At 44.6% G+C, this 21621-nt stretch overlaps 2 protein-coding genes across 10 annotated transcripts in view; one reads left to right on the top strand and one right to left on the bottom strand.

Annotated features, from left to right (window-relative positions):
• The window catches only part of LOC103692519 (60S ribosomal protein L9 pseudogene), a 1198372-nt gene that overhangs the window by 520064 nt on the left and 656687 nt on the right, over window positions 1–21621 (bottom strand). The window lies entirely within an intron of this gene.
• Vps13d (vacuolar protein sorting 13 homolog D) overlaps window positions 1–21621 on the top strand; it is a 225390-nt gene that overhangs the window by 46068 nt on the left and 157701 nt on the right. For all 9 annotated transcript variants that reach the window (XR_005504466.2, XM_006239351.5, XM_006239353.5 and 6 more), the window contains 7 exon segments: window positions 1423–2454; window positions 5742–5832; window positions 7579–7705; window positions 9415–9595; window positions 12836–13018; window positions 16629–16851; window positions 19458–19668. Coding sequence is in view for 8 of the 9 variants with exons in the window: in XM_006239351.5 (XP_006239413.1) it covers window positions 1423–2454; window positions 5742–5832; window positions 7579–7705; window positions 9415–9595; window positions 12836–13018; window positions 16629–16851; window positions 19458–19668 (2048 nt within the window). In the remaining variant the exon portion in view is untranslated.

Here is a 21621-nt window from a genome sequence, read left to right as displayed (position 1 = left end):
CTTATGTATTGTGCTGGTGTTTGATTCTCAAGAAGGTCTTCATTCTGGTTTGTTTGCATCAGGTCCAAGCAGGCTGTGCAGATTGCAGTTAGGTGCAGTATCTCTTGGGGCTCTCTGGTTCTGCCCTGCCTCGTTTGCCCTGTCATAATTCGGTGTGGAAACTGGTTGGTTGCCTACAGAGTGGCCAGCATGCGTTTGCCCTGTCATAATTCGGTGTGGAAACTGGTTGGTTGCCTACAGAGTGGCCAGCATGGTGCATTTGTGTCTCCCTGAACTGGCGTCAGTATTGCTGTGACCCACCCAGGCGTCCCTGGATTCTGGTCTTTCCCAGCGCTCCTTCACTTTTGGCTAGAGCTTCCTTGGCAGGTGCTGTCAAGCATCTCTGGTTACGTTGTATCTGTCACACAAATGTCTGCATTTGATGAGGGTGTGTGGGTGGCAAGAGCCTGATCTCTCACTTGTAAAACTCCCTGTCAGTCATTTGTGTTGCTTCCTTCCACTAATGAACTCTGTAGGGATGAAGATTAAATTAGGGGTTATAGAACGGTCACTTTCCAAGTCTGTCAAAATTTCTGTACCTGAGTTGCGATCCCTCTATTAATTGCCCTTAATTAGTAAAAAAGATGTACTTGAAAATATTTTTAAATAAGAAATTCTCACTAAAAGAAAGTAAGACTCCGGGGGTGCAGCTCGGTGACAATGTTTGCCTCTTGTGTTCTGTGTCCTACACCAGCCCCAATACCAGAAACTGCAAGGGAGAAAGAAGTATGTAATTGCAGCTCTGCATAATTTTTGAAAAGTACTAGCCATTGTTTGTCCTGCTGACTGCTGCTGATCGGCAGTGGTTTTAGAGTCTTACTTTTTAAGTCCCGTGCTGTGCCCACATGAGACGTTTGGAAGTCTCCTTGCTTCCTGCAATTACTTTGTGTGGTTAGAAAGAGTGGCTATGCCGACTCCATCCAGGGAGTATTTGCTGCACATTGATATGTGTAGGTTATACTGCAAGTGGTGAGGGAGAGCCTTGAAAATAGAAGTGGGTAGGCAAAGGAAAAGGACAGAAAAGACATGATGGTCCTTGATGCCAACTGACTTAGAGCCTTTTGGTAAACAGAGAAAGACCACCTTAGAATTGAGGGTCTATGTGAGGATGATAATGTTAGAGGGAGCTGGCGAGATGGCTTGGTGACTAGGGCTCTTCTGCTCTTCTAGAGGACCTGAGTTCAGTTCTAGGTACCCATGTTGGGAGCTGTCAGCTGCTGCAATGCTCCTGGGGATGGGGTCTGACTCTTCTAACCCCTGTGAGCACCTGTACCCATGCCATGTGTCCTCCCAAACACCCCACCTCCCTACCCCTTCATACACGAAATGACAAATACATTTTAAATGGTTCTGGAGTAACTGGGCTGTTCCCTTTGAATGCAGGTGGTGTTAGCCAAGCACGTGTACGAGCAGGTGTTGCAGACGATGGACAACCTCGTGTACAGTGAAGATCTGAATAAGTTTGCAGCCAGTGCCCCGCCATCCCCCTGCCCTAACTCTCCCCTGCCCCCACTCAGTTCCTGTGGAGAGCCTACTGCAGAGAAGAAGGAGAATGGATTGTTCAGCCACTCCAGCTTTTCTAGCGCTTCTCAGAAGTCCTTGTCTGTGAAGGAATCCAAAGCCTTCACTCAGATTCAAGCCAACTTCTGTATATCGGAGTTGCAGGTTCAGCTGAGCGGTGACCTGACTTTAGGGGCCCAAGGGCTTGTGAGCTTGAAGTTTCAGGATTTTGAGGTGGAGTTCAGTAAAGACCATCCACAGACCTTATCCATCCAGATTGCCCTGCGCTCACTCCTCATGGAAGACTTACTGGAGAAGAATCCAGACTCTAAGTACAAGAGCCTGATGGTGTCTCGAGGGGCTCCCAAGCCATCCAGCTTAGCACAGAAGGAGTACCTCTCCCAGTCTTGCCCTTCGGTATCCTGCGTAGAGTATCCTGCCATGCCCCGGTCTCTCCCGTCCCACATGGAGGAAGCACCTAATGTCTTCCAGTTGTATCAAAGACCCATCTCCACATGTCGGAAAAAGCAAAAGGAAGTCCAGGACAAGAGCTACCCCCAGACCCCACCCCCTTCTCCCTCAGTGGATGAGCCCAAGGTGCTTGTTGGAAAGAGTAAGTTTGACGATTCCTTGGTCCACATCAATATATTCTTGGTGGATAAAAAGCATCCAGAGTTCTCTTCCAGTTACGGTCGCATTAACCGGAGCATCGACGTTGACTTTAACTGCTTGGATGTGTTGATCACCCTGCAAACCTGGGTGGTGATACTGGACTTTTTTGGGATTGGCTCTACTGCAGACAACCATGCGATGAAAGTGCCACCCGAAGGCCCTCTCCAGAATGTGAAGGCAGAGGCCACTGCATCCATGCAGTCTGAGCTGCAGGAGCCAGTGAACTCCAAGCTGGATCTCAAGGTATCGTTATACCCTGAGGATGAGTTTGAATCATATCGGAGTGTAAGCACGTTACATTTGTCCTTGAAAAGAGCTCTGATTGGCAGAGGGCTGCTGAGAAATAGAGACTTCAGTGATGTCGATGCCTTGGGAAGGTTTTGTTGTAAAGCCCATGTGGAGGCAGAGGGAATATTTAGTTTATTTAACCCAGCCTGTCCTTTACCAGGGCCATTTGATTCCAGGGAATCCTTTTTGCTTCTCTAGCCTATCTTGTTTCCTCATTGTGTGACATCTTGTGTGACAATGTGAGGTCTGTATGCAAAACGCCTCGCCGAGGGTCTGGTGCATGGAAGCAGCTTCTGTTGCACAGCTTTTGGGTGAGGCTTTCGGTTAGCTCCTACCCTCACAGCATTCTTGGCTTTTGCTGGGCTCACTGTAGCAGTCGTCACAGAATGCAGTGTGCAAATTGGATTGCCTGTTGGAATCCGGACTCTTGCACTGCAGCTGCGGCCCTGGGTGAATCAGGGAACCTTTTCCCCTTCAGGATTTCCATCAGTGAACTAACTGGGTGGTATGCCGAAGTGCCCATAGACAGGATGGTCCCAAGCTTTAGATGAGATTAATGCGAGGCCTCCACCTAACAAGCATCCAGCGAGTTGTTGGCTGTTACAGTTTTTATTCTGACATGGATTTTCACGACTGTAACTTAACCTTGATATTCATATTGAAAATAGTAGGAAAAAGAGGTAGCAAACATGCAGCCTGCCGAGCATGGTGGGACAGCAGCAGCTGCTAACTCGTGTGCCCGGGGAGGAAGGTCTTCATCTGTGTCTCAGTACATTCGGCCTTGCATGCACTGCTGGAAGCAGCCAGGAAGGGAGCTCCATTTCCCCATGCTGCTGTTGTCTTGCTTCTCTAACCTGTGAACAGGCTTCACTCCTCTAGAAGCAGGAAGCCTGGGAGGAGAGATGGGGGAGAAGCCCCTTCTGCCTTTTACTTAATGCTGGGGATGGGGTGGGGAGGGTGGGGAGCACACTTCTTGGCAGTGTTCTGAGGCTCTGGGCATTGGGCCTGTCAAGGTGACTGGAAGTGGCAGTGTTCATTCTCTGGCTGGATTTGGTGTTAGCAAGGTGACTCTGTTCTCTTTGTGCCTGTGGAGATGCCTCAGCAGTCCTTCCCTGCTATGATAAAATGTTTGGTGCTCTGAAGGCTTTGCATACAATGCTGTAGAGAACAGGACTAGATAAATGCTCCTTAACAATGTATTTTTTTGAAACAAGAATTTTTGAGCATTTTTATTATGATGGATTTCTCATATCACAGAAAATGTGTCATGAACCTCAAGATTTCCAACACTATAATCCATTACCTTAATTTCTTTTCTTCACTGAAGTCTTTTAAAGCAAAATTCTAGGGCTGGTCAGATGGTTCAGTGGGTAGAGGTGTCTGTTGTCAAGCCTGACAGAAGGAAAGAACTGACTCCCGAAAATTGTCCTTTAACCTCTACTTGTGGGCACACGTATGCCTGGACACACATACAAATAAATAAATGTTAATAAAATTAAAGCCAGTTAATGAGACTCTATCTGAAAAGCAGACACACACACACACACACACACACACACACACACACACGTACACAATTATACCCCCACATTTGTTTCTGTGGGTATTTTTTGTTTTTTTACTCAGGTTTTTAGAATGTTGCACAAATGCCTTTTTCTGGATGAGATATGAAGGCGTGAATAGGTTGAGAGATTTGAGGCCTTTCCTTTGGTCTCGGCAGTGCTAGGCTCTCTGAGGAGAGTTTTGTCAACTATGGAATAAGTCAGTAAACCAACAATGACCCTCTGAGTCAGTGCTCCATTTGCTACCAGTTCTTCAGTCTCTTGGGTGTAGAGTGAGCCATCCCTCTTGGTCTCCATATGCCAGTAGTGCTCCTCCTTCCCCATGACGTCAGCCTGCCTTTGGGATTAGGAGTAGGTGGATGGGATTCAGGTGCACCCAAGTGGCAAGTGCTTCTTGTCACTCTTGAGTCAGGAGGCAGGAGAGCTGGTCCTTTCTCAGTGATGTGAAGGTGCCATGCCATGAGGTAGGTTCAGGCAGCGACATCTAGGCTCCTTCCCACAGAGCATTTTTACACCTAGGATATCTGATCTTTGGAGATTTGATGCCTAGGGATTTTATTGCCTTTTCGTGGGATCCTGCTGTCTTGCCATCCTTCTGTGGCCCTGTCAGAGGAGTGAGAGCAATGACAGCAAGGAGCCATTGCTCTGACTACAGGGCTCCTTCCACCTTCTTCCTTCTGCCTTTGTTTCCCTGTTTTCCTTGGAGTTCCTTACCCACCTGGCAAATCCTGAACACCCACTCTGTCTGACTTGGAGGACAAGGTTGCCGGCACACATGTCCTTCCATCTCCTGCACCATCTTCTCAGTGCCTGACCTCTAAGGCAGAAGAGCTGGGCGCCTGCCAGCAGATTCTTAGACATAATAAACTGTGTTTTCTGGAGTTACTTTAGTGTAATGAAGCCTCTGTTAGAGAATTCCATTCCTAACACAGAGGTCTCTGTCCCTGTCCTTCTGAAGTCCAATTGCTGAACAGAGACCTCTGTTAAATACAGGCTCAAAGGTATTAGGCAGTATTCCAGGTCATTTTTATCATTTGTCTGCATAGATTTTATAGATGAGACCTGATTTTACAGATCTGTGAGTCATTACAGAACTGTGCACTGCTAATGATGGATTTTAGGATGGGAAACCTTGTTTTTATACCATGAAACATTTTACCACCTACTGAGGAATGTAGCGGAAATGTGGCCGGATCTGAAGTTGGAATTTTTTCCTTATGTGCTCTGTCACCAGATCTTCTTTGGGGTATAAATGAAATTGGTACCTTGTAAGGCTTGGGCTGGTGAGGTAGCCTGCTAGCAAGCTCGGCCATCTGAGTTTGGATTCCCAGAACCCACACAACAGAGGGAGGAAAAGTAAAAAGAGAGAACATTCATTCCTACAGATTGTCCTCTGCCCTCCATATACATATACAAGCCCAGATACACAGGTACACATGTGGATACATGCATGCACAAAGGCATGCACATGTGTGAGTACACACACACAGACAGACAGACAGACAGACAGACAGACACACACACACACACACACACACACACACACACACACACACACACACACTGAACAAGTAATATTTACCTTTACCTTTCCAAGCCTGTTGTCATTCTTACCCATTCTGTCCTGCCGTTCCCTGTCCCCTCAGTAACTTGCTTTTTGCATTGTATCTTGTATCCTAGGTTCATTCACTTTCTCTTGTGCTGAGTAAGGCCACCAGTGAGCTTGCTAAAGCAAATGTGTCCAAATTAGTAGCACACATGGAGATGATTGGTAAGTGGGACTAAGTCAAGCACTCATGATCTAGTAAGTATTCAAATATCCAGGACAAAGTTATTTGTCCTCACAGGCCAACTGTGGCTTGATGGTGAGAATTGCTAAGACCATCATTTACAGTGGTGGCCCGCAAATCCAGGCTGTGGGATCACCATTGTCTATTACAAAGGCAGGCGACTGGACCAACTTCCTCCCTGCTCCTCTCCTATCCCATTCCAAGACTCTTCTGAAGATTGTATGGGCTCCTAGCATTGTTCTGTGTAGGGAGATAAATGTTTGTTCAAATTGTTCAAATGGGGATAGTTTTGAGAGTGAAATGGGGGAGCTATTAATAATTTGATCAGGAAGACAGGCAGGTCAAAGGGCTGTTGGTGAGAAAATGAAACTAGTTCTTCTTTTTGTACTCTTAAATAGGGGTGCTGCCAAGAGATGGCATAGTAGTCTGCAGTAGGGCATAGTAGTCTGCAGTAGGGAGGGCATAGTAGTCTGCAGTAGGGCATAGTAGTCTGCAGTAGGGCATAGTAGTCTGCAGTAGGGCATAGTTGTCTGCAGTAGGGCATAGTTGTCTGCAGTAGGGCATAGTAGTCTGCAGTAGGGCACTGCAGCAAAGTTGGCCTCTCTCTGGCGGGATTTTGCGGGTTGGAATTCTTACTAGAGCATCAAGTTGTAAGTAATGGGGTAGATAAGTCACAAGCCCAAACCCTGCTCCTTCCTTAAGGGATGTGCAATACAACAGTGAACATTAAGATGCTGATGCTGTCATGGTATCAGAAACATCACTGGAGAAGAAATGGGCTAATATACAGGCCTCATGGTCTGATAGGATTTTAGAAAATCATTCAAGAAAAATGGTCTTTAACTAGGAGAAGCATGGCATTTTTGTTAGAGGACATTAGGAATCAATGATGTGTGTGTGTGTGTGTGTGTGTGTGTGTGTGTGTGTATGTATGTATGTATGTATGTATGTATGTATGTCATGAGTCCCTGGGGAGCTGATCTGGCCTGCCAGAGGTATATACCTTGGTAAGCATGGCATCAGCTGTGTAATGCTATTATTGGTTTTGTCTTGTAGGAATAGCAGTAGCTCAATAACTGGCCTGGAACGTCCATGTAGACTAGTCTGGTCTCCCATACCAGGGAGCCACCGTAACCCCCACCCCCACCTAGAAAGGATCATTTTAAGCTCTGGTTTCAGTGGCGTGTGCTGCAGCACCTGTCTCCATTCTCTCACCCCAGGGCTGTGCCCCCCCCTCCCCAGCAGACCCACTTCCACTCTGTGTCCTCACTGTCTGTCCCCAGGCTTCAGCTTGTTTTCCTCTTTTATCAAGTCACTCCAGGCATCTGACACAGACACTTTCTTTTATAATTCCTAACTCAGTGCACAGACCTTGTGATGGCTCTCTAACATCTACTCAGTGGTCTGACCTCAGAATCCTGCCTCTTTAAGTTGGCAGTGCTTTTAGTTTGATTCCTTTCCCTAACCCCTGGTATGCAGTGTTGCTGGCTTGTGTAGCCTTGGTTGTTGTTTAGATTTGTTCAACTCCTTTAAACTTTGTCATTGAAACCCTTAGAAATAGCACATGAAATGTTTTCCTGGTGTCTTGGCATCTGAAAATTTACCTCTGACATTTAGTTTGATTAAAAAAATGGAAGTTGAAGGCATGTGTAGATCATTTTTAATTCAGATGTATTAAGTGATTGCAGAACAGGTCCATAATAACGTTTTGGTTTTGACACACGTAGAAGGAGACCTGGCCTTGCAGGGGAGCATCGGGAGCTTGTCTCTGAGTGACCTCACGCCACACGGAGACTTGTACAGAGAACGCTTCACCACAAGTGGAGAGGAGGCTCTCATCTTCCAGACTTTCAAGTAAAGCTTGCACCTCTTCTCTAGCTGTGTGCCATGTCACTGCTGTTTGTGGAGTTCTTTTTCAACATTATTTTACATTTGTTTATTTTCTATGTGTCTTCCACAGTGGGCAACTTGCAGAGCTGGGTCTCTGCTTACATCATGTGGGTTCTGGGGATTGAACCCAGGTCTTGAAGCTTGACAGAAAGTGCCTTGATCCACTAAACTGTCTTGTCAGCTCACTGTTTAAAATTCTTATTGATTAAACAATGGAAAAAAATTTACTTTTTAAAGTAAAATCGAAAAGCTCTAGCTTGTGAAGACTCCTGATTTATATAGAATTTTCATAAAGAAGATTTGCGTTGGAGATTATTTAGTGCCTTATAAATATGGGATAAGATTGACATAATCCCAGTTATCAGAAGATCTGGGCTCTGTCAGCTCCAACCAACTTGGAGTCAAAGCAAGTCACTTACTCTATGTGCCACTTTTCCTAGTCTGTGATGGGGGCCTGAGCTGAGCAGTCTCCAAGCTTCCACATAGCACTGAGTGCTCTGGCATGGTTTTAGTCTGAGAGCATTGCTCATGCTGAATAATGAGAGTGTGCTGGTTTTGCTAATAAATATGACTTATATTGAGTTCCTTGTTGGCTTTTAGAGGGTATATTTAGGCCTATCTGTTTACCTTAAAGTATGGTTTCCTGGATGAGGTGTTCAGTTTTCTTAAGAGGTATTAGAGAATGTGTATTCTTTTTCTTTTTTTTTTTTTTTTTCCCTTTTTTTCGGAGCTGGGGACTGAACCTAGAGCCTTGCGGTTGCTAGGCAAGCACTCTACCACTGAGGGAAATCCCCAACCCCAAGAATGTGTATTCTTATGTAAGGTTACCCCCACTTTCAGTGTTCTGTTAGTGCTGAGAAAAGTGGTTTCAACCAAACCGTCTATGGGCAGAAGATGTAGCTTAGCAGTAGAGTGTTGCCAGCATGTGTGAAGCCCCTGGGTTCAATCTCCCTTGCCTCCCTCTCTCCCAGGTCTCAGAACTCCTCACTGGAACGTTATTGTTCGCTCCTGAGAAATTGGACTTCTAGGTTTAGATTGATTTGTTTATTTTATATAATCACAATAACATGATTCTCCAATAAATGAGACAATGTGAACTGTTACTTTTCTGCTTGGCACAAAAGTGCATTCCTTAGTAAATATGAAGTTCTTCCACTTACTGTGGCATCTTGGCCCGTTAGATCCAGAGTGACTATAAAAGTCCTCTGTTCATGTGTGAATCCACACTCGACCTTACAGTCTACATTTCCCTGAAAAAAGGAGTGAAACGCACCTCTCTGGTTTGAGAAACCCCTTTCCCCTGAAGCAGTAGTTCTGTTGCTTCCATTTTCCAGGGCTTTTAAAATTACTTCCCAAACCCATATTGCCCCAGGCTCTGCTGGGAGCAGCTGCAGCCCTTAAGGCAGGAACAGGAGGTGCTGTGCACGCAGTTCAGGTTGTTGTGGAAGTGTGAGTTTATGCTCAGTGGGACCCACTCTTGGTTGCCCTGGTTGCCACACCACACTTTCATTTACCTTAGCACAGTGTGAAAAATTAGTAACAGGCTTGTTTTGGGGGCTTTTCAGTTTAATAGCTAAAGCTTTTTGGAAGAGAAGTCCTTAAAGCAACCTTAGTTTTCTTTTAATCCTCAAATTGTGCTGCTGTCTGAGTCCTTTATTTGTCCCAACTTTCAGATATGGGCAGCCGGACCCTCTGCTTCAGAGAGAGCATGACATCCGTGTGAGCCTGCAGATGGCCTCCGTGCAGTACGTGCACACGCAGCGCTTTCAGGCCGAGGTGGTGGCCTTCATCCAGCACTTCACGCAGCTGCAAGACGTCTTAGGGCGCCAGCGAGCTGCTGTTGAGGGGCAAACGGTGGGTAGCATCATGTCTTCAAGTTGCGTTTCCGATTTGATCTATGGAACTTTATAAAAAAATTTCTTTTATTGAAAATAGGTTTTATTTTTATGATATATTCTGATTATCGTTTCCCCTCTCCCAGCTTGTCTCAATTCTTCTCTTGTCGCCTCCCATCCAGATCCACACCCTTTCGGTCTCTAGTTAGAAAACAAACAGGCATCTAAGGAAAAACAAGAAAATAAAATAATAATGCGAGGTGTGTGTGTACATGCTTGCTTATGTGGGCACATGGGACCAAAGGTTGACATTGGGTATCTTAATTACCAAATCTGAAGGTAGGGTCCCTCACTGAACCTGAAGCTTGGTGTTTCAATTAGCATGGCTGGCCAGCAAGTCACTAGGACCCTCCTGTCTCTGCTCCCTAGCACTGGGGGTACAGTGCTGCCAAGCCTGTCATTTGCATGCTGTTCTAGTTTCCTTTCTTATAAAGTACCCTGACAAAAGCAACTTAGGGAACAAAGGATTTATTTAGCACATAATCCAGGTTACAGTCCATCATAGCTGGGAAGTCACTGCAGCTAGAGTTTTTTGGCAACCGGTCACATTCTGTTGTAGTCCAGAGCAGAGAGAAATGAATGAATGAATGAATGAATGAATGAATGAATGAATGCGTGCACGCTCACTTGCTTGCTCGCTCTGCTTGATGTCTCCATTCTTAAATAGTTCTGGGTCCTCTGCCTAGCTAACATTGGGCTGGGTCCTCACACATAGGTTTAGATGTCCCCTGCCACCCCAGATATTCCCACAGGCCCACCCAGTGTAAATATTCCCTTCTTGAGACTCCGTGCTTCTAGATAGTATCAAGATTACAATTAAATGTGATCAACACTTGTAGGTTCTGGAGATCTAAATTTATATCCTCATGCTTACATATCCAATACTATAAACACTAAGTTATTTTCAGAGCCCTGATCAATAGACCTTTAAAAATTTATGACTTCTAGTTAGGTGAATGGGTGTGTATCTGTATGTGGGTATGTGCCCATGAATTTATGTGCATATAGAAGCTGGAGACATCTGTTCCATTGGAGCTGGAATTACAGGTGGCTGTGAGCTGCCCAGTGTTTATGCTGGGAAAGAAATACAGGTCTTCTGGAAGAGCAGTACATGCTTTTATCTACTGAGCTATCTCTCTAATCCATGATCAATAGAATGTTTAAGCCTCCAGAGATAAATCTACAATATTTCACTGAGAAAAGGAGAGGTATTTTCTGATTACCAGTATGTTGTCCATGTGGCAGGTTGATTCCTCACCTTTAAGTCACAGTTCCAAGTTCCTTTGAAGGTTAGCTTTAGGTCTCGGTAAAAATAATAGAAAAGATTTCTGATTGACACTTTTGGATTTCTGGACCCTTTCAGGACCTTAATGGAGTCATTTCTGAAAGCTTTTGGATGATTTTCCAAATGGATGAAACCTTTCTGGACATTTCAGGTCATGGCATCCTTAATGCCTTGATCATTTCTCCCACTTTGTTGCTGGTGTGAACTCTGGGGCCCTTACCCTGCTGGTGCCTGTCCTACCATTGTACTATAACCTCCAGACTTTGGTTTGTGAGGCAGTGCCTTACTGTATAAGCCAGGCTGTTTTTAGCTCATTGTGTCAATTAAGATGGCCTTAGACGTGTGATCCACCTGCTGTAGCTCAACCATTGGAATTGTGGGCCTGTGTTATGCTGCCTAGATATTCTTCCTATTTATTTTTTAATGTTGTAAAAGTTATTTGAAAAATATTTTATATTTTTCCTTTGCAAATTTTGTACATGTATACAATGTATTTTTATCAATACCCCTACTTCTCCCACCAAGCTCTCCTCAGACTTCTAAAAAGTTACCCTCTCAACTTCCTCTCTTGTTTTGATAATCCATTGAGCCCAGTTAGCTGCTCATGTAAACATGGATGGGGGAACTCCACTGGAGTATGGGTAACCCACAGTGGTTACGTTCCCAAAGAAAATGACTCTCTTGGTGTATGTTAATGGGATGACAGCAACAAGAAAACAAGCTAACAAGTTATGATACCAGCGATAAGTGTGGGTAGGCAAATAAAGTGCTGGCTCAGCATTCAAGGGCAATTGCATAAAGGCCTGATGTCCCGAGTTTGACCCATAGAACCCATTTAAAGGTGAAAGAGAGAAACAACTCCAGAGAGCTGTCCTTTGACCTCTGCACGTGTGACATAGAATGCATGCCCCCTCCCCAACACACACACACATACACACACACTGAATAACTTAAGACTCTCTGTGGGTGTAGCTCTCTGACAGAGCACTAGGTTCATTCTCTATAATGCCTCTCTCCCCTAAACCCCCCTCCCCCAAAAAACCCCCTTTGTACTGCAAAGTTGTATTTTTCTCTTTAAAAAGTAGCACAGATGGCTCAGTGGTTAAGAACATTCTCTGCTCTTGCAGAGGACCCAGTTTTGGTTCCTAGCACCTACATGGAGTCTCACAACTGTCTGTAACTCCATTTCCAGGGAATCCGGTGCCCTCTCTCCTCTTTTCCTTCCTGAACTCGAGGAACTTATACAGTGCACATATGTATATTCAGGAAAACACACATGTGCATAAAATAGATTGTTTGCCAGGCATGGTGGCACACACTTTTCATTCCAGTACTTGAAAGGCAGAGACAGGCAGTTCACTAAGTTTGAGGTCAGCCCGGTTTACAAAGCAAGTTCTAGGACAGCCAGGGCCACAGAGAAATCTGTCACGAAAAACTAAAAGGAAAAACTCAATCCAAAGAACAACAACAAAACAAAAACAAAACAACAACAACAACAACAAAAAAAAAACCAAAAAAAAAAAAAAAAAAGAAAAGAAAAGAAAAAGGATAAAAAGGAAAAAGCAGCTTAGGCCTGGTGAGACTGCTGAGATGGTAAGAGTACTTGTTACCTTGGTTTACATGTGTCCTGTAGTATAGTATATTTTTTTCATCTTTGTGAAATTATTTTTTAAGTTCTTTAATGATTTATTCTCTAATCTGTAGGTTATTTAGAAGTATGAAATTTAATTTCCGAATATTTGAGGTCTGTCCATTATTAGTTTGTTTTTGATTCTAATTTACTTTGGTGGTACAAATAAAGTTTCATGTTCTTTAATTGCTGTGTACATTTATGAAACTTTTTGGACTCTGTGAAGGTCTGATTATAAAATTGGAGAATTAACTGAACTTCAAGATGCTTTCCTTTCTTACCAGGTGAGGGACCAGGCACAGCGCTGTTCAAGAATTCTTCTGGATATTGAGGCCGGTGCCCCTGTGCTTCTCATCCCAGAAAGTTCTAGATCAAATAATCTGATAGTAGCAAATCTGGGAAAGTTGAAAGTGAAGAACAAGTTTCTCTTTGCTGGATTTCCTGGGACTTTCTCCTTACAGGATAAGGTAAGCCACCATCAGTGTCTGTGGCTGTTCTCATTTGAATATGAATTGAAAAATCCCCAGTCCACAGCTCAGGGGCTGCTGTTACTTCTGAGGCCCTGTGGCTGGGAGATTTCTTGACATTTCAATAACCCTTTCAACTGAAATAGTGTTATGTTGTAATCCTCATTAAGTGTAATTAACTTGTTTGAGCCAACAACCCTGTGGGATCAGCCTTCCATCTGTCACAGTACTCTACATGTTTCTGGGCTGGTAAGATCACTCAGCAGGAAGAAAACACTTGCCACCAAGCCTGACCACCTGAGTTTAATTCCTGGAACCATAGTGGAAGGAGAGAACTGACCCCACAAGTTATTTTCGGGTGCTCTACTCACACCCACACATCATGCACTTACACTGTAATAGTAAATATTTTTCTTTTCTTTTCTTTTTTTTTTTTTTTTCGGAGCTGGGGACCGAACCCAGGGCCTTGCGCTTGCTAGGCAAGCGCTCTACCACTGAGCTAAATCCCCAGCCCCGTAAATTTTTTTTTCAAAAGATATTCCTTTCTAGATGAGCTGTTTTCATGATTTGGTCCTGTTTTTATCTGAAGACACTTCATATCTTAGTGGCAAATGTTAGATCATACCCTACTCTGCATCTTAAAATGACCTGGGTGATTGTTTCTTACTATGTTTGGAGTTGTTCAGGGTCAGCATGAGGTTTGCCAGCGTTTTCACTCTTTATTTGGGAAGGCGAGGACTCTGAGCTCCAGAGCTGAGCTTGGAGGCACTCACGGTTTCTGCCTTGTAGGAGGCTGAGTGATGTTTCTAAACAGCAGTGAGGCCTCACTCTCAGGGCATGTGCTCCCCACCCCTTGCTAGTCTCCAGCCTTCATGTCCTCTGCTTATTCTGCACAGCTCATTTTTTGTGTGTGACTACAGCACTTCCTGGAATCCCCACCAGAGGTGCCTGCTTGTTGTCCAGCAGCTAATAAGCTAGGAAAAGAGATAAGTCTCAAAGAGATGAGGTGAAGTTTGATTGTAAGCTCATCAGGACAATGAGTGAAGAGCTGATAATTGTTGAACACCCACTGTATGTCATTTGGTGCTAAACTCTTTACATATATAAAGAAACCATGTTTCTTCATAGTACTTCTGACACTAGCTATGTAGGACCTTCTCTACATCCATTTTCTAACTTTGTAGAAACCTGCTGGACATTCTCCAAGTGGTATAGCCACCTACGGTTAGCTTGGGCCTACTTCGGACACCAGCCACAGGTCCAGGTGTCTCGTTAATGACTAGCCAGCAACAGATTAGGGGTTTGCACACACCCCTCCAACCTCAGGTCCAGTAGGTTGCCATAAGAGCTGCAGAGCTCAGGGAATCAGGTTCACTAGCTCATTACAGAACTGGAAGAGAAGAGCAAGGATGTCCCAGGGTCAGGGGCAGTGGGGCCTCTCTTGCATGCATTAGAGTCTCACCTTCTGTTGTGCACACTTGGCACAACTGTGAGTCCAGTGTGTGTGCTTTATCTCGGAGAGGAGCTCCATAGCTCTTCATGATTGCATTTTGTCTCTACCCCCCTCCCACTCTGGAGGTGTAGGGAGTGGCAGAAATTGACAGTGCGTTCTTTGGGATGTGTCTGTATTACATCTTTATTATGAGGTCACACTAAATGTGTGAGGCAGGGGTAAACTGTAGTCAGAAATGGTAATTTATTTCTGTGGCAGTGTTTTGTTTCTCTCCCCTCCCAGAAAAGGGAACGAGCTCATTTTCTTTGCCATATATGTTTATATATGGACTAACAAATATGCTCTAAAGTTGGCTATGGATGAAGAATCACTAAACTATTCTAAGACATTTTTATAAAATGATTCCAATTTTTGTTAAGCAAAATAACAGTAGAAATTATAGAATATTAATGACAAAAAAATTCCTGTCTTTGTTTTTGAGGATTTGATTTTAGGTGGCAGTATCTACAAAGATTGCCTTTTCTTTAAGGTATACTGTGGTTTCTCTCTCTCTCTCTCTCTCTCTCTCTCTCTCTCTCTCTCTCAGTTATTCTGAATAAAATAAAACAACTTTATGGGATTCAGTACTCAGTTCATACTCATATGCTTAAAACAAAATGAAGCCCCCAAGTGCTGAGCCTTTGAAATGCTTTGCTTTACGCAAAGCCTGCTTTATCACTGTTTGTATGGCTGCTTTAGGAGAGTGACTTCTCACCTGTATGGGAGAAGGTCTGTATTAAAAGCCTTTTTAGTCCTGGCGAGTACTTCTTGAATGTCCTCATTTTATATTCAGAAGTCCCAGGAAAGCTTCTGTGTTACATACAGACTCGTGGTTGTTCAGTGGAATTCCATAAGGCTGTGTGGAGTGTGTCTTGTCTAGATCCCTGTGCAATTTAGCTCATCTGAGCTCAGTGCTGATGATGGTTTCTAAGTTGATACGTTTCTCTTATGCTGTGCATTGACACTTGCCCTTGATGTTCTTGCCCATCTAAGCTGTGTCTAATACAATGTCCAGTGGCCCAAGAACAGCAAATACTCCTGACTTGGCTCATGTAGATCCCTGGAGCACTGGTGCCCTCTGCCCCCAGGTTTTATGACTCCTCCTGCATGTGGGATAGTTTCCTCTAGAACCTGTTTTACTGAGGACATGTTTGGATTTTGTCGTATGCTTGCCTTTTCTTTTTCTCCACCATAGCTTTTGCTTAAACCATAATTTCTAAATCAGAGTAATTCAAAAGCTTTGGGTTGATCTCCTCAAGCTATTGATTTATTTAAATTAACTGCGGAGAGGATGTAAAAGTCAAATAAAAGAGGAAAACTCTTTGGAGTTTAAGTATACCAGGCAGTGTTACTATGGAAACATTTAAATGATAGCATTTATCTAGGAATGTTCCTTAGAAGAATGCAGGAAGTTTGCTTTACTGATAGTTTTGATCACTGCTCAGGAAGTGGAGACTGTGGCTTTTCAACTTTCCCAAAGCTGAGGAGTTACAGCCTTGCTGCAACACCAGAGAGCCATGTTTCTCATACTCCCAGGGAGAGTACCTGTGATGGGAGAGGAGCTGTCTCAGGATGCAGAAGCCACACACAAACAGGGCTCTGAGGGGTCATGCGGACCCAGGGAAGTTGAAAACACCAGTGACTAGTTCACTTTGTGGAATCAACTTTTCCACCTGCCTTAGCCATTTGGGATTACAGGCGTGTGTGCCACAACATCCAGTTTGTTTGGTGCTGGGCATTGGACCCAGAGCTTCGTCCAAGCTAGGAAAGCATCCTAATACCCGAGGCACATAAAGCCCCCTAGATATATATTTTTTTAAATTACAGTAAGCCCTCCTTCCCCTCAAAGCAGTAAATATATTGTATGGCTGAGAGATTTGCTTTGGTTGAATTTGGCAGAAATTGGGATTTGTTCTTGGGCCAAAGACTGTCTTCTTGTATGGAATCTTTGGTAATATTTTTGCCATAATTTTGTGTGGTGGTAAGTGTCATGGCCTCACTTTCTTGTGTCTAGGATCTTTGAGAACCTAGCTGGGGACTAGGATATAATTTCTGAGCTAGTTGACGGTATTGTTATCTCCTCATCTCTGCATTCTAGTTTTCTTCTCTTCCTCCTAGGAATCTGTGCCTTCAGCTTCTCCAACAGATACAATGAAGCACAGTATGAAGAAGATGCCAAGCACAGAGGACCCCAAGGGACCCCAGGTACAGGGGCTATTCATGATGCCTCCTGCAGGAATGGGCCTTGGCAGCTTGAAGAGTGACTTTGTACCCAGTGCCTCCATCAAGCAACGTGGGCAACAGGCTGTGCCACCTATTAGCCAAAGTTCCAGCAGTCCAGGTAAGAGAAGAGGAAAGAGCTTTGGACTGTCTAGAGGCTCTTTCACAGAGCTCTGGGGAATGTGTTGATACTGTGGAGGCTGACAGGGACAGCATCTGTGTGAAGACCTCCTGCTGCTTTGGAGGAATGAGTGTCTTAGGCGGGTTTAGTCTTCTGTAACTTCTAAAGTGGATTCAATTGGAAGATGCGATAGAAATAAAGAGTTTGTCGGTTGTCTGTGGGACTCATACAGGTCCAGATGGCTCCCAGTAAATAGTGATAGCCCAGTTAGTCCTGTGACCTCCTAAGCTGTCATCCAGACCCTGTCCCTATAGGGCACTGTTAAGTTCTCCAAAACAAGACACTAAGTGTCGATGAGGTGTAGAGTGTAAGGACAGAGGACTATAAAATAACTCTCAGAGGTCTGAGTCATCCTGCTACGCATGCTCTTGTTTTGGATTTCTTAATTCTCTGGGCTTTTTGGGACATGGCTCTACATGTAACTGAGGCTATTGTGACCTCTTCATCTTGCTTCTGCCTTTCAAGGGTTGGCATTGTAGCTGTGCCCTTCTTGTGAATGTAAGAATCAGTCATTCTGAACCTTGGCCTAATCTGGGCTCTGGGGTTTTTAACATGCTATGGTGGATGCTGTATTGGAAAGTGGGTACCTGGGTTGGGAGGGAGGAATGTGTAAGGGCAGCAGGGATGAGCTCAGTGCGGATGCACTGTGGGCAGTGAAGAATGGGAGCTGCTTCTGCTAGGTCTGCCCGGATTGGTAGACTCCCTGTAGGACCTCACAGCAAGCAAAGAGTCTAATGGCTGTGCTCATGAAAGATACTTTTGTTCATAATTGTGGCATTTTCTTGAACACACAAATGAACCTGATACTGTGTTTGCATGGATTTACTCCCTTGTCATCCTGCTGTAGGTTTATCTCTCCTCACAGAAGAAGGGGCAAAGGTTTAGACAGATGACATAATTTGGCTCGTCATGTGGTTGCCAAGTGTAGAGTTGGACAATGAGTTTTGGAAGAGCACAGTAGACTGGCGTGACTCTGTCCCTGAGCTCTGTGTATGAGCTGAGTGCTGTGGTACTTGGAGGGGTGCCACAAGCCAGTCTGTGAGTGGTTAAGACAGTGACAGTTAGGCATGCAGCCAGACTGACATGGAGGTAGATGCCTGTAAGAAGAGATTTGGAGGGGGTAGGGAGATGGCCTGGTCAGTAAAGTACTAGCACAAAAGAACGAGGACTGGAGTTTAATCCCCAGCACCCATGTTAATAATAACAACAACAAAACATGTTTGTAATAGCAGCACTGTGAAGGTGGAGGCAGGGGGACCCCTGGAGCTTGTTGGACAGCCAGTCTAACTGAATTGGCAAGCTCCAGGTTGAGTGAGAGAAATCTTGCTCAAAAAATAAGGTATAAAACAATTAAAGACGATGACACAGGACATTGATCTCCACATACAAGTGAATGTGCATGGTTACTATACACAGACATACATACGTGTGAACATGTACAATATACCCAAAGATTTGGCATATCTTACAGGAAGGTGTCTCTTCCAGCATTATTTCTACCATCCAGTTGATGTTTTTTAAATAGAATTCACTGATCAGTGTGGTACTTGGTCTTGGATGACGGTTGTGGTTTTTACACTGTTTCCACTTCCGTAGCTGCTCCCTGAGGTCTCTCTGAGGCCAGGACATTGCCTTTCTACACCTCTCTCACAGATCAGCCCAGCTCTGATAAGTTTTACATATTTGTTAGTGCAACTGTCCACTCAAGAACTCTTCATTAAGGCCCTGCTTAAGGCTAGGTGTTTAAATACTGTCCCCAGTACATTAGCATCCCCTCACTTATGCTTCCTCCCAGTATGGTACTTACAGGAGAAAGATACTAGCTATGTAGATATTAGATGTAGTTAAAGATAGTATATAAGGGATGACCATAAATATTGATAGAGTATAGTATACGTTATGGGAAAGATAAGAAGATTGAGGACCCCATGGAGGTGGGAAGATGATAGTACTGATGAGGCTGCCAAAGAAGCAAAGAGTGCAGCCTTTTGGAAGATGCCCGAGGTTTGGCAATCAAATGGGAAAATAGCTGAAATGAGGTCAGAAAAGTGGGCTGTAGGCTTATGTAGTGCCTCCCAGGCATTTGCAGGGGGTTTTGTAGGGTTTTGGATGAAATGTGGCTACTGAAGTTTCCAAAGGAAGAGAACATTTCAGTCTCTTTCTTTTCTATCCAGGTATTTTGTGGAAAGAACGGCTTTATGAGGCCCAGTGGAATTATGAAGGTGTACTGGAGGATACTTTGTAGAAGTGTAGGCAGGGCTGAAGGTGGTTTGGGTTGATCAGTGGTAGGAGAAACACAGAGTATATGTTTGAAAAGAGAATCGTGGCCTGGTATTGAGGATGGGCAGTAGGATGTATGGATCTGACACTAGCCCTGGGGGCAGGGGTCTCTAGAGGCGGTATAGGGTTCTTGACAGCAGTGCAGAGCTGGTTCTGATTTCCAGAGACAGAATGGACTGACTTTGGTCCTTAAGTTTGCTCAGGTCCAGCCCTTTCTGCTTGCTACTTTTTTTTTTTTACTTCTTTTTTTCTTTGGGTCCTTGTAGAAGACCATGTCTGCCTGCTGGATTGCATTGTCGTGGATCTCCAGGACATGGACATCTTTGCTGCAGAGAGACACCCCAGAGAGGGCTCTAAAGCCTCAGAAAGCAGCAGTGGGGACCTCATCTTCCCTTCCTACTTTGTGAGACAGACAGGAGGAAGTCTCTTAACTGAACCTTGCAGGCTGAAATTGCAGGTGGAGAGGAATTTGGACAAGTGAGTGTTTTTTCTGAATATCATGTAAGTAGAGTCTTAGCAGCTTGGAAATGAGTGCTGTAAGGTACCACACTCCTTTACTCAGTGAACAGTAAGTGACGCCCTGAGTAGCTAGCTGTTCACGAGGACTTCCGTGATGGAAGAGAAACCGATGTTGTCACAGGGATTCGGTGTTGAGGGACACAGACAGGTGAGTAGATAGCTCTAAGTTCCTGTCTGATTCAGGGACAGTGTTGCAAGATGATACAACCCTGCTCTGGGAACAAAGAGAAAAATGTTGGAAATTAGCATGGATTTCAATGGAGATAGGGAGGTAGAGGGCCAGCAAGATATCTGGAAAAGATGAACATTTGGAGTAAGCATTCCAAGTGCAATAGACTCTGGCCCTGCTACCACTGACCCCCTGGGGTCTGCCCCTACCACACCAGGAAGCCCACTGAAAGGCTAAGGGATCTGGCCAATTCACCTTGTAGTTAGCCTAATGTGCAGGAAGCTTATGTCTGTAGTTCAGAGCAATCATTGATTTAGTTCTCATTGGCTCCATAACTGCCTGGGAAACTTTATGATTCCAGCCAGCAGAGTCATGCTCAGTACCAAAGGCTGGCTATGTATTTAGCAAGGTTGTGGCCCAGGGAGTGTCCCTGCTTGTCTGGCTCTCTCCCAGTGCACTGGAAGCACTGATTGCCGTAGGTGACATCTTTCACTATGGTTCTTTGGTTTGGTAGAAAGCAACATTTTGCATTTTGACTTCAGCAAAAGATAGAAAGTAGCTAGATAGCCGTGAAAGAGATTTGCTGAGTGTGGAGACCGTTCAGTGGTTAAGGGAGCTCTCTGCCCTTCCAGGGGCCCCATGTTTTGTTCCTATTGTACATGCTAGGCAGCTCTCAACTATCTGTAACTCCAACTCTCGAGAATCTGATGTCCTCTTCTGGCTTCCATGAACAGCTACACTCACATGCACACATGCACACACGTACACAGATGAAAGTTTATAAACAAGTCCCAAACAGAGACACTTGCAGTGAGGTCACTCTGAAAAATAACCTCCTTACCTGGCTGGGACTTACTAGACCCTTTCCAGTCTCCATGTTTGGGCGACTCACTTTATGCCATTTTCCACTTCTCTTCAGATGACTGCTACAGTTTAGCACACTGGGGTGTTTTCTCTCTGGAACCTGTTATTCCGGAGCTCCCTGGCTGCTGTCCAGTAATGGTTGGCGTGCGCTCTGTTTGGCTAGCCTAGCTTGGCCATCCTAAGAACTTCTTATTTAGAAATTGAACTATTGTTTTTCTTTGCAAGCAATGGTTTTTAAAAGGTGCTTTTTTTGTCCTCCACTTCTGTAAAGTTCTCCCACTTCCTGTGTGCTATGTGGGGTAGTGAGACTCTGTAACCCAGCAAGAGCACACCAGCAGATGTGCTGTCTGCTCCCCACCCATGAGTGTACCATTTGGTAGGCTTCCCTGATGTCCTCTGTTGATTGCATTATTATTCTGTTTAAACTCTATCGTGGGACTAGAGAGAGAGCTCAGTGGTTAAGAGCATGTGCTTTTAAAAGGCCCTGAGTTCTCTTCTTAGCACCTGGATCAGGTGACTTATATAACCTTCTGTAACTCCAGCTTCAGAAGATCCCATGCCTCTGGCCTCCTTGGATACCTGAACTCAGCATGCATGCATCTTACCCCCCACCATTCATTAATCAAAACAATACAAAACAGACTATTGTATATAGGTTTTTCCTTGCAGGCAAGTCAAATTTTATTTATTTTTGGCAGTTCCAAGTGTCAACTTAGGGTCACAGTATATGCTAGGCAAATACCCTACCATCAAGCTGTATTACAGCACCAGAACAGGTCTTCCTTCCTTCCTCCCTCCCTCCCTCCCTCCCTCCCTCCCTCCCTCCCTCCCTCCCTTCCTTCCTTCCTTCCTTCCTTCCTCCCTCCCCTTTCTTCCTT

Source organism: Rattus norvegicus, chromosome 5 (assembly GCF_036323735.1).
Source record: "Rattus norvegicus strain BN/NHsdMcwi chromosome 5, GRCr8, whole genome shotgun sequence".
In the NCBI taxonomy this organism is placed as follows: Eukaryota; Metazoa; Chordata; class Mammalia; order Rodentia; family Muridae; genus Rattus; species Rattus norvegicus.
This window is presented reverse-complemented; position numbering and strand designations above follow the sequence as displayed.